This window comes from Chlorocebus sabaeus, chromosome 21 (genome assembly GCF_047675955.1).
Source record: "Chlorocebus sabaeus isolate Y175 chromosome 21, mChlSab1.0.hap1, whole genome shotgun sequence".
NCBI lineage: Eukaryota > Metazoa > Chordata > Mammalia > Primates > Cercopithecidae > Chlorocebus > Chlorocebus sabaeus.
The window spans coordinates 81,069,541-81,083,464 of record NC_132924.1 but is presented as its reverse complement, the minus strand read 5'-3'; the positions used below and the strand labels follow the sequence as shown (position 1 = coordinate 81,083,464).

At 41.9% G+C, this 13,924-nt stretch overlaps 1 protein-coding gene across 2 annotated transcripts in view; it reads left to right on the top strand.

The window, feature by feature from the left end:
• The window catches only part of LAMB1 (laminin subunit beta 1), an 84,826-nt gene that overhangs the window by 3,932 nt on the left and 66,970 nt on the right, over positions 1-13,924 (top strand). For both annotated transcript variants that reach the window (XM_007982563.3, XM_073009249.1), the window contains 4 exons: positions 1,124-1,259; positions 4,637-4,710; positions 12,754-12,942; positions 13,032-13,095. In XM_007982563.3, the coding sequence (XP_007980754.3) occupies positions 1,124-1,259; positions 4,637-4,710; positions 12,754-12,942; positions 13,032-13,095 (463 nt within the window). The remainder of the gene's footprint in view (positions 1-1,123; positions 1,260-4,636; positions 4,711-12,753; positions 12,943-13,031; positions 13,096-13,924) is intronic.

The window sequence follows — 13,924 nt, the reverse complement described above, 5'->3', positions numbered from 1 at the left end:
GGGCGCCTGTAGTCCCAGCTACCCCGGAGGCTAAGGCAGGAGAATGGCGTGAACCTGGGAGGCGGAGCTTGCAGTGAGCTGAGATCCGGCCACTGCACTCCAGCCTGGGCGACAGAGCGAGACTCTGTCTCGGAAAAAAAAAAAAAAAAAAGAATATTACACTTAATCAAATGCTGTTTGTAACATACATGTGGGTCTCTTGTATAGTTCAGTCTTAGTCTCATTTTCACACTTAAGAATAATCTGCATTTCAGAAAATGTAGGTACAGAGCAAAGCTCTATGTAGAAAGGGAGCTATTAAGCTCTGTTGTTTATGATTTGCCTTGACGGAATGCACAGAAAGTAGATAACTCTCCTAACCCAACTTCCCCGGGTGGCTCTGGCTTCCATTTTAGGAAAAAGAAAGTGAGAGAAATTCAACGCTACCCTAAAACTTACAGTCTATCTTCATCCTAGTTCATGACCATGTTGGGGTTCTTTGAACTGGCCCCAGATTATAGTGGTCCCAACATGGTCTGGTCCTTCCAACAGTCTGGCGCTCCCTTTCCCAGATACTCTGAGCAATTTGCAGGTTAGCCTGCATGCCCCCACTGTTGATTCACTGCCCGGGCAGGGTGGAAATGAAGAAGTCTTGTTCTGTGGTTCCCAAAGCTTCTCTAAATACTTCTGCCCAATACTTGGTTTCTGCTTCATTTAGGTTTTAGAAAATCAGGCCAAGCGAATTGTGTTTTTTTCTTTCATTTTTAGTTTGCTTTCTGTCAGCAAAAATTCTCTAATATAGCCTCTACATTTTACTGTAGAGTAAGCTTCTCTGTTTATTGAGATTAAGGTTTAAGCCTAGAAATTTGATTTTGGTTAGATTAATAGCTTGAGGAAACAATGCCGTCTTTTACTTTAGACCTTGAATTTGCAAGGAAGGAGGAAATTATTTTCAAGAGTATTTTAGACTCAGCAAGTTAAAAGTGCAAGATGTGATACAAATCACCTAAGCAATTTTCACACATTCATTTTTCTTGAAGCTAATAGGTTGATTTTTGTATTATGGGCTTGATGGGGTTTTTTTAATTAAAAATGTTTTTAATGAGGTTGCTTTCTAGACTGATGAACTCAACTTTGTTTTCAGGAGGACAAAAAATGCTTCATATGCAATTCCCAAGATCCTTATCATGAGACCCTGAATCCTGACAGCCATCTCATTGAAAATGTGGTCACTACATTTGCGCCAAACCGCCTTAAGATTTGGTGGCAATCTGAAAATGGTATGTGGTTGGTGTGGGGACCAGTTCCATTGAGTGTGATTGATAACTTGGGTGGAGCTTACAGGTTCCTGGGTGTTTGTAATTATGATTTGCTTCTCTGTCCTGTAAGTATGGCCTCTGACAGATTGACTGCCTGGAGCACTAACTTCTCTTGGTAAAATCTTATCCTTCTTCCTGAAGCATGTATTTCCTATAAGAAAGCAGTCTTTCATGCTAGACCAAAGGAGCATTTCATAGTCCTCATTCTGAGGGGCTTTTGGAGAGAGTGCTTGTGTGCCGGGGGGCTGTGTGGGGAGGGTATGGGTACTGTCTCAGGCCCTTATTCTTCCACAAAACATAACATCTTTCACTTTGATCAATCCCAAAGGAAGGGGCAGAATCACAGCCCCCACTCCACCCCTCACCGCCTTCCTTCATCTACAGAAAATTTCTTGATAGTAATAATAGCACTGTGAATAAGCAGCAAGATGTAATTTTTCAAAGACTCTGTCAACATGGATATGACCCCAAGTCAAATGGTTCCTCCAGTGATTGCATGAATTACACCCTTTTTCCTGTCTTTGCTGTTTGGGATTTGGTTTAATACATTCATCAAATATAATTTTACTGTTGCTGTGCCATGAAGCCCAGATGAGTTTCACATTTATTTCAAACTCGGATGCTGAAATTTGGGGAATAAAGGTAGAGTTAGTGTTTTTGTTAATCAACAATGTACCATTAGATCTTCTTTTAAAAAAAATGTGAAAGTATCCTCAAAGAAGTGAACATAACCCTGGTCGTTAAAAAGCCTGGAGACTACTAGATTTCTTCATTCTATACCCTACACCTGGGGAGCCTTATGGATGCTGTTGCAGCCATCTATCATTCTGTAAAGACAAACACCCTTAATAGATTTCTTTATCATTGACTGTTTGTTTGTTTATTTTTGAGGCAGAGTCTCACTCTGTCTGTCGCCCAGGCTGGAATGCAATGGCGCAATCTCAGCTTACTACAACCTCCACCTCCTGGGTTCAAGTGATTCTCCCGCCTCAGCCTCCTGAGTAGCTGGGATTACAGGCATATGTTACCACGCCCGGCCAATTTTTTTGTATTTTTAGCAGAGACCGTGTTAGCTAGGATGATCTTGATCTCCTGACCTCGTGATCCACCTGCCTTGGCCTCCCAAAGTGCTGGGATTACAGACGTGAACCACCACGCCCGGTTATCATTGACCGTTAAATTGCAATATTTTCTAGACTATTGGTTTCTAGGGAGAGTTGATTTGTTCATTGGTTGGCCTTGGCAATTCACTGGTTACAAACTTCACTGGGTCATCAGAAAGCATGTATCATTTAGAGCCATATTCATTCTTATGGGGGCATATTTTGGTTGATACTTCAGTGTGAAAGAGAAGTTTCTGTAAATCTGCAATGCATCCCATTCAGACTTCTGAAACAGCAGCAAGCTTATGACAAAGACTAGGAGCATTTCCTGATCTCCCACATTCTTCCAGTGAAAGACAGTTTGAACAAGATGTCTCAACATTAGGATCGAGACTGTCCCCATTTTACTGTCAACAGACAGTGAAACAGTTTATCATGTGCTGTAGTTCTAGAGGAAGATTTGTCTTGGTTATGTCGAGTTAATCAACTTCTACAACTTTGAATCTGTGGGACAAAAGGGACCAGATGCCAGAAAGAAGAGATTTTCCAGTAGAGGGGCTTGAGTTCTCTGTCACTCTGTCACAAGAAATTAGATGAGATTAGACTGATGGAACTTAGTCTTTAGAAAGTCAGACTGATTGTTACTATACCCTATCATCTCTGTGTTGTCTGATCACAATTGAAGACTTTATGAACGTGATTTTATCTATTTTCTGTGTGTTTTGCAAAGTTGTGCTTATACATGGTGGGGTTAAATTATCAGTGTCCAGGCACAGAAATGAGCTTGGAATGTACAACTATTTTTATCCATCATGATGATCTACTCCTAGGTCTGACAGAAATCCAATATACTATAGAAGAATGACCTTGTTTCTTTTTTCTGGATTTTTCTTCCCATATAAAAAAAGCCTGTAGTGCTTTATCAGGTTATAAATCAAAATGGAATGTGCTTTTGGTGCACACATTGCAGCATATGTTCTTAGGTTACAGAAATGGCACTAGTCTTGCTTCGCACTTTACATTATTTTGTTATCTCTTAATTTTGAACAAATATTGTAGGTTTTTAAAAGCCTGGAAGAGGAGAGACATACAGTTGCCTAACATTTCACTCAAAAATAAATGCCCATTGTAGTTCTGTAATATGGTTCTTTTTAATAAGTTAGATAAGATTAGTTAGTATGATTATAATGTTTTTCTTTTAACATTCCAGCTAACTCATATCCGTTCTAGTGACCACTTTCCACGCCTCCACCCCCCAATTGACTTGGCAATTTTCCAGCAAGAGAGTTTATTTCAAAAGGTCCTCCTGATTTCCTGAAAATACACCAGCCTGTGACATGATTCATTCTGACACATTCCTGTCTTCCCGCATTTAAGACTCTTTTGCTCTGGAAGATGGACCCCAAAAGCTCTCTCAAACACAAGAAGCATGGAAAGTCTCCCTTGCTGAACAGGCAGGCTTGAGAGCTCTAGGGACTGGGGAGGAGGTGCTTTCCATCTCTGGAATTCCAGTGGCCTTTTTAATGTGTTTAAGTGAGACTGATTGACCCTCGGGGCAAGGGTGCAAAGGCTCATTTGTTTGTTCAGGCTTTCCCCTGAAAGAGAAGATGTTAGTATTTGTTCTGAGCCAGTTTATTTGACCGACTCTTTTTTCCTCTGGCATTGTTTTTCATTGTGGAAATGCATCCAAAGGTTTCCCCATCAGGGACAGGTTTTTCTACGTTGTAGTATAACTAACATATGTGGTAGACTCTTATTTATTTTCTTTGCTGCTGCATAGAGAAAAAGGAATATTTGTGTGTCTACTGGAGGAGGATTGTGTCCTTGTGCATCAGACTGCAAGCTGACCCCCTACTGTGCACAGGAAGTGCCCTCCCGTTTTTCCTTTGAGAGCAGCTTGGCTTAGAGGGTTGGGAAGATGTTTCACTTCTGGCTAGGCAAAGGATGTCTTTCTTGACAGCAGCTAGGGGCACTCTGCCAGATGTCTTGTTCCAGTGAGCAGATTCAATCTGTTGAACTCCAGAATGATTTGTGGAAAACTAAAGAATCATTCGACTTGTGCTTTACCACGGGATTATTATTTAGTTTCAGCTTCAGCTTAAGGTAGAATGCAAGGATACTTTCTATGGGGAACATAAAAATAATTTTAAAACATAGTCTCAACTATTCACAGATGTTTCTGTTTACAGTTTCATTTGTTGTTTTGTTTTGTTTTGTTTTTTTAATCTCCCGTAGGTGTGGAAAATGTAACTGTCCAACTGGATTTGGAAGCAGAATTCCATTTTACTCATCTCATAATGACTTTCAAGGTAAGAAATCCATAACTTTCTCACAAATGACACATGAGAGTGCTGTGTAATGTCCCCTTTCACAATGGATGTCAGATGTGAGTTGACCTAAGTGGGAACTTAAATATTGTTGCCATAAATTGGGGTAATTGAGCAGTTTTTAAAACATCAGCATGAATAACTACATTTAACAAATACTCTATTTTCATGACAATAAGTAGAAAGAGCCTCTATTCTAAGGTAATTCAACTGTAAACTTTTAATTAGGTATCTTTTTATTTCCCCATAGAGTAAGGCAGTGTTGACCCTCTTCCAAACTGCAGTAAAACATCTGGAGAGTAAATCCCTGGTCCCTTGTGTTTATGCTTTAATACTGACTTTGGTAACTGGAAAGGAAGTGTATTCTCTTTGGTTTTCAAAGTTTTGCAAAATTTGTGGGAACAGTTTTACAGTTCCTTAAGAAATGTGTAATGCCTTCCTAAATGTGGATTTTCTCATCATTTTTCTTTGAGAGATGTAAAATGACTCCAGAACTAGGGAATGTCTCTGTACAAAGTCCCTTTGTTTCTTCTTAAGCAGCTGCCTGGAAATGACAGACTTCACATGGCTTAAAGTACACATTGGCGCACAGAAAACCCATAATTTACTTATTGCTTCTCAGATTAAAAATCACTTTTGAATAGTTTTCATTTGGAGTTGGGAACCTTATCTACACCCTCTCAGGAAAGGAAAAGGTGCCAAGGATAGATTTACCATGTGGGCAGGTAGCCATGAAAATCTCACTGTCTCTGCCACCAAAGTGGGAGGCCAAGGAGCTAGGGTGGGCGTGGGAGTCAGAATGCAACTAGGAGGGACGTTGGGCTGTGCAGTTCCCAGGCCTGAGCCTTCATCCCCGTGCCCACTCCCCAGCAGCCTGCTGTTCCTGCTGGAGCAGGAAGGTGGGCACTGTGACTGTGACACCTGGTATTGAGAGTGGTGGGGAAGGTTTCACTAAATAAATCGTCAACTACTCCTTGTCACCAACCACTTGTCCCTTCACTGACCACATAATCAATCTGGTGATTAAACTGGTGCTCGTCGGCATATAAGGATGTTACCTTTAAGTTATGTGACACCTAAGAGTACTCAAAATCATCTTTATTAATGTTTATGATCCTATCTTTTCCTTTGCAGAGGGCATTTGTTCATATACATGGATAGTTCTGAGTTCATCTAGATCCAAAAGTCCTTTGGGCACATGTTTTGTAATTGAATACTCACTCAGGTGAATACAGTGGGAGAAAGATGAATTTACTCATGTAGGTGCAGAAGGTAAAACGGGGGCAGTGATTGAACTGAGACACGCAGAATGGCTATAAGCTGGGGCCAGGTGTGGTGGCTCACACCTATAATCCCAACACTTTGGGAGGCCAAGACAGGCAGATCACTTGAGGTCAGGAGTTCAAGACCAGCCTGGCCAATATGGTGAAACCCCGGCTCTTAAAAATACAAAAATTAGCCAGGCGTGGTGGCACGTGCCTGTAGTCCCAGCTACTTGGGAGCCTAAGGCAGGAGAATCATTTGAACCCTGCAGGCAAATGTTGCAGTGAGCCAAGATCATGCCACTGCACTCCAGCCTGGGCGACAGGGTGAGACCCTGTCTCAAGAAAAAGAATAGGTACAAGTTATCACACTGGTTTATGAGAAAACAACTCATCCTTTGGGTCCTAGCTCCAGTGAGAAAAGCAACATCTATGGGGTTGGGTACATGGGGTGTGAATCCCTGTCTGCTCCTTCTTGGCATGTGTGGCCAGAGCTGTGACTTCCTCATTGGTAAATGGGAAGAGGAATAATACCTACATCATAGGACATAAGACAGAATGGTGATGCTCTCCTGTTCCCCTCTGTTTTTTGTTTTTTGTATTTTAAATACTGAGTCTCGCTCTGTTGCCCAGGCTGGAGTGCAGTGGTGCAATCTTAGCTCACTGCACCCTCCACCTCCTGGTTTTAAGCAATTCTCCTGCCTCAGGCTCCTGAGTAGCTGGGACTATAGGCACATGCCACCACACCTGGATAATTTTTGTATTTTGGTAGAGACAGGTTTCACCATGTTGGCCAGGCTGGTCTGGAACTCCTGACCTCAGGCAATCTGCCCATTTTGGCCTCCCAAAGTGCTGGGATTACAGGCATGGCCACTGCACCTGGCCTGTTCCCTTCTGTTCTAGGAATTCGGATAATCTTGCTGGCCTGGCATATAGTGGGAACCTGAAAGTCTTTATAAATGCAGATGCTTGGCATATAGTAATTGCTCTACAAATGTTTACTGAACGAAAGAATAAGTGGATAAATGATTTCAACCATCTTCTGTTTGTAAGAAACTACCCTACTTTAACCCTTACAGGAAATTGTAAAGATAGAATAGTGACTGCCCTCCAGGAGCTTCCAGTCTTCCAGGGGAGAAAGATATACTTGCAAATAACTTACAGTACATGACAGAAGGTGCTAATGACTACAGCAGAAGTTCAGACAATGTATGTTAGCCCGGAGGAGGGTGAGATTAATTTTAGCCTGCAATAAAGAGGAAACCTAGGACTGGGACTGCACTTGACCTGGGCCAGGAAGGGAGAGCAGGATGTCAGTGGGAGGAGATGGAAGAAAGGCCATTCATGGCCAGAGGAAAACAGTCTGCGAGCAAGGCACTGTTGGTGGGACAGTGGGTCAGGGTTTGCTCAGCAAGTGCTATGTAGATTTGCCTCGAGTTTGGGGTAGTGAGAGAATGAAAGTAAAGTAAAAGTAGAAAAGCAGATTAGACGCAAAGGGCATTGACTCCTTGCTAGGGAGTGTGAACTTTATAAGAAAAAGGGAGCCGTTACAACTGGTCAATCTTAGAAATTCTTTTTTTTTTTTTTGAGACGGAGTCTCACTCTGTTGCCCAGGCTGGAGTGCAGTGGTGCGATCTCAGCTCACTGCAACCTCCGCCTCCCAGGTTCAAGCGATTCTTCTGTCTCAGCCTCCCGAGTAGCTGGGATTATGGGCATGTGCCACCACACCCGGCTAATTTTTTATTTTTAGTAGAGACAGGGCTTCACCATGTTAGTCAGGCTGGTCTCGAACTCCTGACCTCAAGTGATCCACCTGCCTCTGCCTCCCAAAATGCTGGGATTATAGGTGTGAGCCACTGCGCCCGGCCTCTTTTCATATTTTTAATAATGAATGATCATTTCTTGCCAAAATCTTCTACTCTGAGGTGATTGGGATAATTCTGTTGCAAAAACATTAACATTTAGTATGACTGTTTTTTACTATATTCTTGCAGTTAGTAACTGCAGCTATCTTGCTATTTTGTGCTTTATTTTTGTTTATGCCAATCTTAAAGATCCAGATTTCTGGATCTTTAATTTAAAAAAAAAATGAATACCAAAAAAAAATTGGAAACCTTTGACAAGAAAAGGAGACCTGTGTTTCAGGAAGGTAGCCCAAGAGGAAATACAAAGCAAGGACTGGGATGGCAAAAATAAAGGGCATGTTGGGAGGCTCTATTGATGTCAGCATTGATGAAACATTAATGGAGGGTTGGTGCTAATGAAAAAACTGGCTATGATTCTCAAGTAGGAGGGAGCCTCTTCCTGCAACCCAGGAGTCCTGTATCTTAGAAAGCTTTTTCAAATCCCATGTGTCCACTCACTGCCATACTCTGATACTTTCTGCTGTTACTGCCTTTGAGGATCATTGCCAAGATGAGGAGCCCCTGTTTTCTAAGGGCAGTCATTTGGATCCTTTAAAATCAAAAGCTGAACCATGAAGTAGAGAAATATTAGAAGCAGAACAGTGGAAGGAAAGGGCTGAATCAAAAATTACTTAGGGCTGCTCTGCCTATGGAGTAGCTGTTCTTTTCTTCCTTTACTTTCTTAATAAACTTGCTTTCACTTAAAAAAAAAATTACTTAGAAAGTCAAATGAAATAACTAGGAAGATGGTGAAGCTACTAACAGTAGTGAAATCAGGAAGAAAACTGAGGTTGTTGATTTTTTTCCCCAAGTTTGCCGTAGAGACGGCTAATTGCTAAGTAGATTTAGACTAGCAAAAGCTCATTTAGCATGTACACAGTATGTTTTTCTATATTGCTAGATGTTTCAAAACTCATAACTCTTGGCCGGGCATGGTGGCTCATCCCTGTAATCCCAACACTTGAGGGGCTGAGGTGGGAGGATCGCTTGAGCTTCAGGAGTTCAAGACCAGCCTGGGCAGCATAGCAAGACCCTGTCTCTGCAAAAAATTTAAAAATTAGCCAGACATGGTGGCACACACCTGTAGTCCCAGCTACTCAGGAAGCTGAGGTTGGAGGATCGCTTGAGCCCAGGAGGTCAAGGCTGCAGTGAACTATGATTGTGCTAGTGCACTCCAGCCTGGGCAACAGAGCGAGACTCTATCTCAAAAAGACACAAAAAACTCATAGGTCTTTTGTTTATTATAAATTCGGAGGCAACTGTGCAGCAATGGCAGGCCTGAGAAGGTTGATGACTAAGCAGAGAGCATGGAAAGGATTCTATTCTTTAGGTAAAATGTGTTGTTCTGGTTTCCAGCAACTTCTTAACTCCACAGGAAATTGGATGACTCGTCAATGGTCCTTTGGGACTTGAAAGTTTCCAAAAGAGAGGGAGAAGGAAGCACAGCCAGAAATGGCTTTCACACTTTTTCAGACCTTCCCCTCTCTGACTCTCCCCAAGCCTCCCAGCCGGGTTCTCACAGGGAGTTTGCCATGGTACGTGGCACACATGGTTCAGTTAGTCCTTAGGAATTTTTCTCTCTTATTTTAAAATTCTTAGGCTAATACTGTCTTGAGTTGAATATGGTATCATTTTCTTATATTCCTGAGTAGGTGAAAAAAAAACCTGAGCAGCTAGTGAGTGAATAAGTCAAAGAGTCAAAACGTAATTGTCCATTTTCTTATCCTTGACATCTTTTATCAGAGAAAAGGCCCAGCAGGATTATTAAGGAGGGCTAAAGGAAGCTTAAGCATATTTCTAGTTTTCAGCGTTAACCCTCACCCAAATTTCTGTTAAGCATTGGTTTTAATTCAGAAGTAAGTGTCTTTATTTAGGTTCTGTTTTCTAGGTCAACTGAACTTTCCTTTGATCTTCCCTTGTAACGTGACTTCCAATTCCCAAAATGCATCACTGTGTTGGTCAGTGTCAAAGCTTTTGCCTGATTGCCTGTTTTCAGTGCTCTTTCTGCTTCATCTTTTACTTCCAGTTTTCTCTGTTCACCACACCCTCCTAAATCTCCCTCCTGCCTTGGTTTCAGAAGACTGCCTTTTTTCTCTTTCCTATCTGACACTCATTTTCCAGTCTTCTATGCCTTTAGCCAGTGAGGGAGAAAGATAGGCATGGATTTGAATCTAAGCTCTGCCTATAACTAGCAAATCAATGTCTCCAAGCCTCAGTTTTCTCATTTGTCAGACAAATGTGTTGTGAGGGTGCACTGGTTTCCTAGGGATGCGATAACACAGTGTCACAAGACTGGGTGGCTTAAACAACAGAAATGTATATTCTCACAGTTCCATAGGCTGGGAATCTCAGGGTAAAGTGTTGGCAGGGTTGGTTTCTGCTGAGGCCTCTCTCCTTGGTTTGGGATGGCTGTCTTCTCCCGGTGTCTTCACACGGTCGGAACTCTGTGCATGTGTGTGTTCTCATCTCTTCTTACAAGGACACCAGTCATATATGATGAGAGCCCACCCTCATGACCTCATTTAACCTTCATTACCTTTTTAAAGAGCACATCTCCACACACAGTGACCTGAAGTATGGAGTTACGTCTTCAACATATGACTTTTGCAGAAACACAAATAAGCCCAAATTATAGAGGGCTCAAGTAAATAATGTAATGAGTGGTACTGGCACCACTCGGTTTTCCTTGTCTAGCCCCTGGTTGATACGTTTTTCTGGAGCACAGACTTAGACACTCTTTATCTTGCCCATTCCTTTTTCTTTCTTTCTTTTTTTTTTTTTTTTGAGACATCGTATACTTGGAGGTTTCAAATAGTATGTGTGCGCAGTGACTCCCAAATTAATGTTTCAAGCTCCCTTCTTGCAACTGAGTGCAGACCACTTTTTCCAAGTGCCTGATGGGTGTCTCACGTGGACGTCACACATGTGACTAATTCGCCTACAACCAAATGCTTTCACGCCTCTTCCCTATTGTTGTCATTGGCAACACATCTACCCAAGTGCAGGTGCCTGCATTTCTTTCCTCACTCTGCCTTTTCCGCTGCAGTCTAATTGATCACCCAGTGTAATTCAATATAGTCTTCTGTCACTAAATTTTCAGAGTGGTCGGTTCCATCCCTTTCTATCTACATTGTAACTTCTCAAGTTAAAACCTTCATCTTTTTTCTTTCACTTGGTTTTCCTGTGCTTTGTGTTGTCCATGTCCAGTAACTCTACCACAAGAGTTATTTTTCTAAAGCGCAATATGATCATTTCATTCGTCCACTTAAATTTTTTAGTGTTCCCTTTTCATTGCAAAAAGATAAGTCCCTTAGCATGGCCACTCCTTCTTATCCAGGCCCGACCAACCTCTTCTGCTACATGTAACTACCTCTACCCACTGCCTGGAAAATACCTTGTTGCCCTTCTAAGATCCAATTTGGCCCGGGTGCAGTGGCTCACACTTGGAATCCCCTCACTTTGGGAGGCCAAGGTGGGTGGATCACCTGAGGTTAGGAGTTCTAAACCAGCCTAGCCAACATAGTGAAACCCCATCTCTACTAAAAATACAAAAATTAGCTGGGCGTGGTGGCACGTGTCAGTAATCCCAGCTACTCCGGAGGCTGAGACAGGAGAACTGTTTGAACCCAGGAGGCGGAGGTTGCATTGAACTGAGATCATGCCACTGCACTCCAGCCTGGGCGACAGCAAGACTCTGTCTCAAAAAAAGATCCAATTTTATGCCTTCTTCTCTGTGAAGTATTCCTAGCTTTTTTTTTTTTTTTTTTTTTTTTTTCTTGGCAGTAAAATATCCATAACAGAAAGTTTACCATTTTAACCATTTTTAAATGTATAATTCGGTGATGTCATGTATATTCACAATGTTGAGCAACCACTAAGACTGTCTATTTCCAGAACTTTTTCATCAGCCCAAACAGAAATTCTGTGGCTATTGCCTCTCTGCCCAGCCTGTAGTAACTGCTAATCAAATTTGTGTCTCTGTCTACTTAACCAATTCTAGGTATTTCATACAAGTGGAATCATATAATATTTGTCCTTTTGTGTAGCTTATTTCGCTTAGCATAATGCGTTCAAGGTTCATCCATGTTGTAGCATGTATTGGCATTTCGTTCCTTTTGGTGGCTGAGTAATATTTCACAGTATGTATATATCACATTTTGTTTATCTTCATCAGTTGATGGGTACATGGGTCGTTTCCGCCTTCTGGCTATTGTGAAAAATACTGTTGTGGTGAACATTCATATGCAAGTCTCTGTTTGAGTTCCTGTTTTCAATTCTTCCGGGTATATACCTAATAATGTGGAACTGCTGGATTTTCCAGCTTCTTGAGTTATTAATTTCTTCCTCTTCCTTTTCCAAAGCACATTGCATGCGACCCTACTATGGTGTTTGACATAGCATATTGCAACTTATTGACACCCATATCTGTACCTCATGGGACTGTGTATAGCATATACACAGCATATAGGCCACTGGCTGCTACTAAGGAGGTAGTCATACATTTATTGAATGATTAAATGAACGAATGAAGGAACAAGCACTCAAACTTGCCACTCATATTACAGTGTACATGGTGACTAAATACACGAAAGTGCCTGTTTATAATCTTCTAAAGAGAAACAGTTTACTTATCCGGTAGGGTGGGGAAAAGTGCCCATTTTAGAGGCTAGACACTTTCCTTGTGAGAAGAGGCTCCGTGGAACAGCTTAAATTATTTGAAATCCAGCCACAGTCTGAAATACAAACCACATGCCGTTCAAGTTTGTGGCATGCAGTTGAGTGACATTTTTACCTGAGATTAAAAAAAATACAGACTACCAATAAAAAACATCAAACGAGATTTTTGCTCCTGCCTTTAGACATTCCGTCCAGCTGCTATGCTGATAGAACGATCGTCTGACTTTGGGAAAACCTGGGGCGTGTACAGATACTTCGCCTATGACTGTGAGGCCTCATTTCCAGGCATTTCAACTGGCCCCATGAAAAAAGTCGATGACATAATTTGTGATTCCCGATATTCTGACATTGAACCCTCAACTGAAGGAGAGGTTTGTTTGCTTCTGTGTTTTACATTCTACTTGCAAATCTACTTTTTGATTATTGCAATAATACCAGTTACTCTTGTTTCCATTTTTAGGTGATATTTCGTGCTTTAGATCCTGCTTTCAAAATAGAAGATCCTTATAGCCCGAGGATACAGAGTAAGTTCATTTTCAAATAAAAGTTTGTTTTTGTTTGTTCGTTGTTTTGTTTTGTTTTGTTTGAGATGGAGTTTTGCTCTTGTTGCCCAGGCTAGAGTGTAATGGCGCGATCTTGGCTCATCGCAACCTCCCCCTCCCAGGTTCATGTGATTCTCCTACCTCAGCCTCCCAAGTAGCTGGGATCACAGGCATGAGCCACCACACCCAGCTAACTTTATATTTTTAGTAGAGATGGGGTTTCTCCATGTTTGTCAGGCTGGTCTTGAACTCCCAACCTCAGGTGATCCGCCCACCTCAGCCTCCCAAAGTGCTGGGATTACAGGCATGAGCCACTGCACCTGGCTCAAATAAAAGTTTTTGTTTTGTTTTGTTTTTTGAGACAGAGTTTCACTGTTATTGCCCACACTGGAGTGCAATGGCGTGATCTCGGCTCACTGCAACCTCCATCTCCCAAGTTCAAGCAATTCTTCTGTGCCTCAGCCTCCTGAGTAGCTGGGATTACAGGTTCCCACCACCACGCCCAGCTAGTTTTTTTATATTTTAAGTAGAGACAGGGTTTCACCATGTTGGCCAGGTTGGTCTCGAACTCCTGACCTCAGGTGATCCACCCACCTTGGCCTCCCAAAGTGTTAGGATTACAGGCGTGAGCCAACGCGCCTGGTCCAAATAAAAGTTTTGATGGTAAACAGCAACCATGGAATAAGTCTTACTCAGAATCTAAATATTCGGTGCTAAATCTACCTTCCTCATTTTCCTTCTTTCTCTGCATTATCTGACCAGAGGGTCTTGAAATTAGCAATAATTACTCTCCACTGATAGAGAATACATT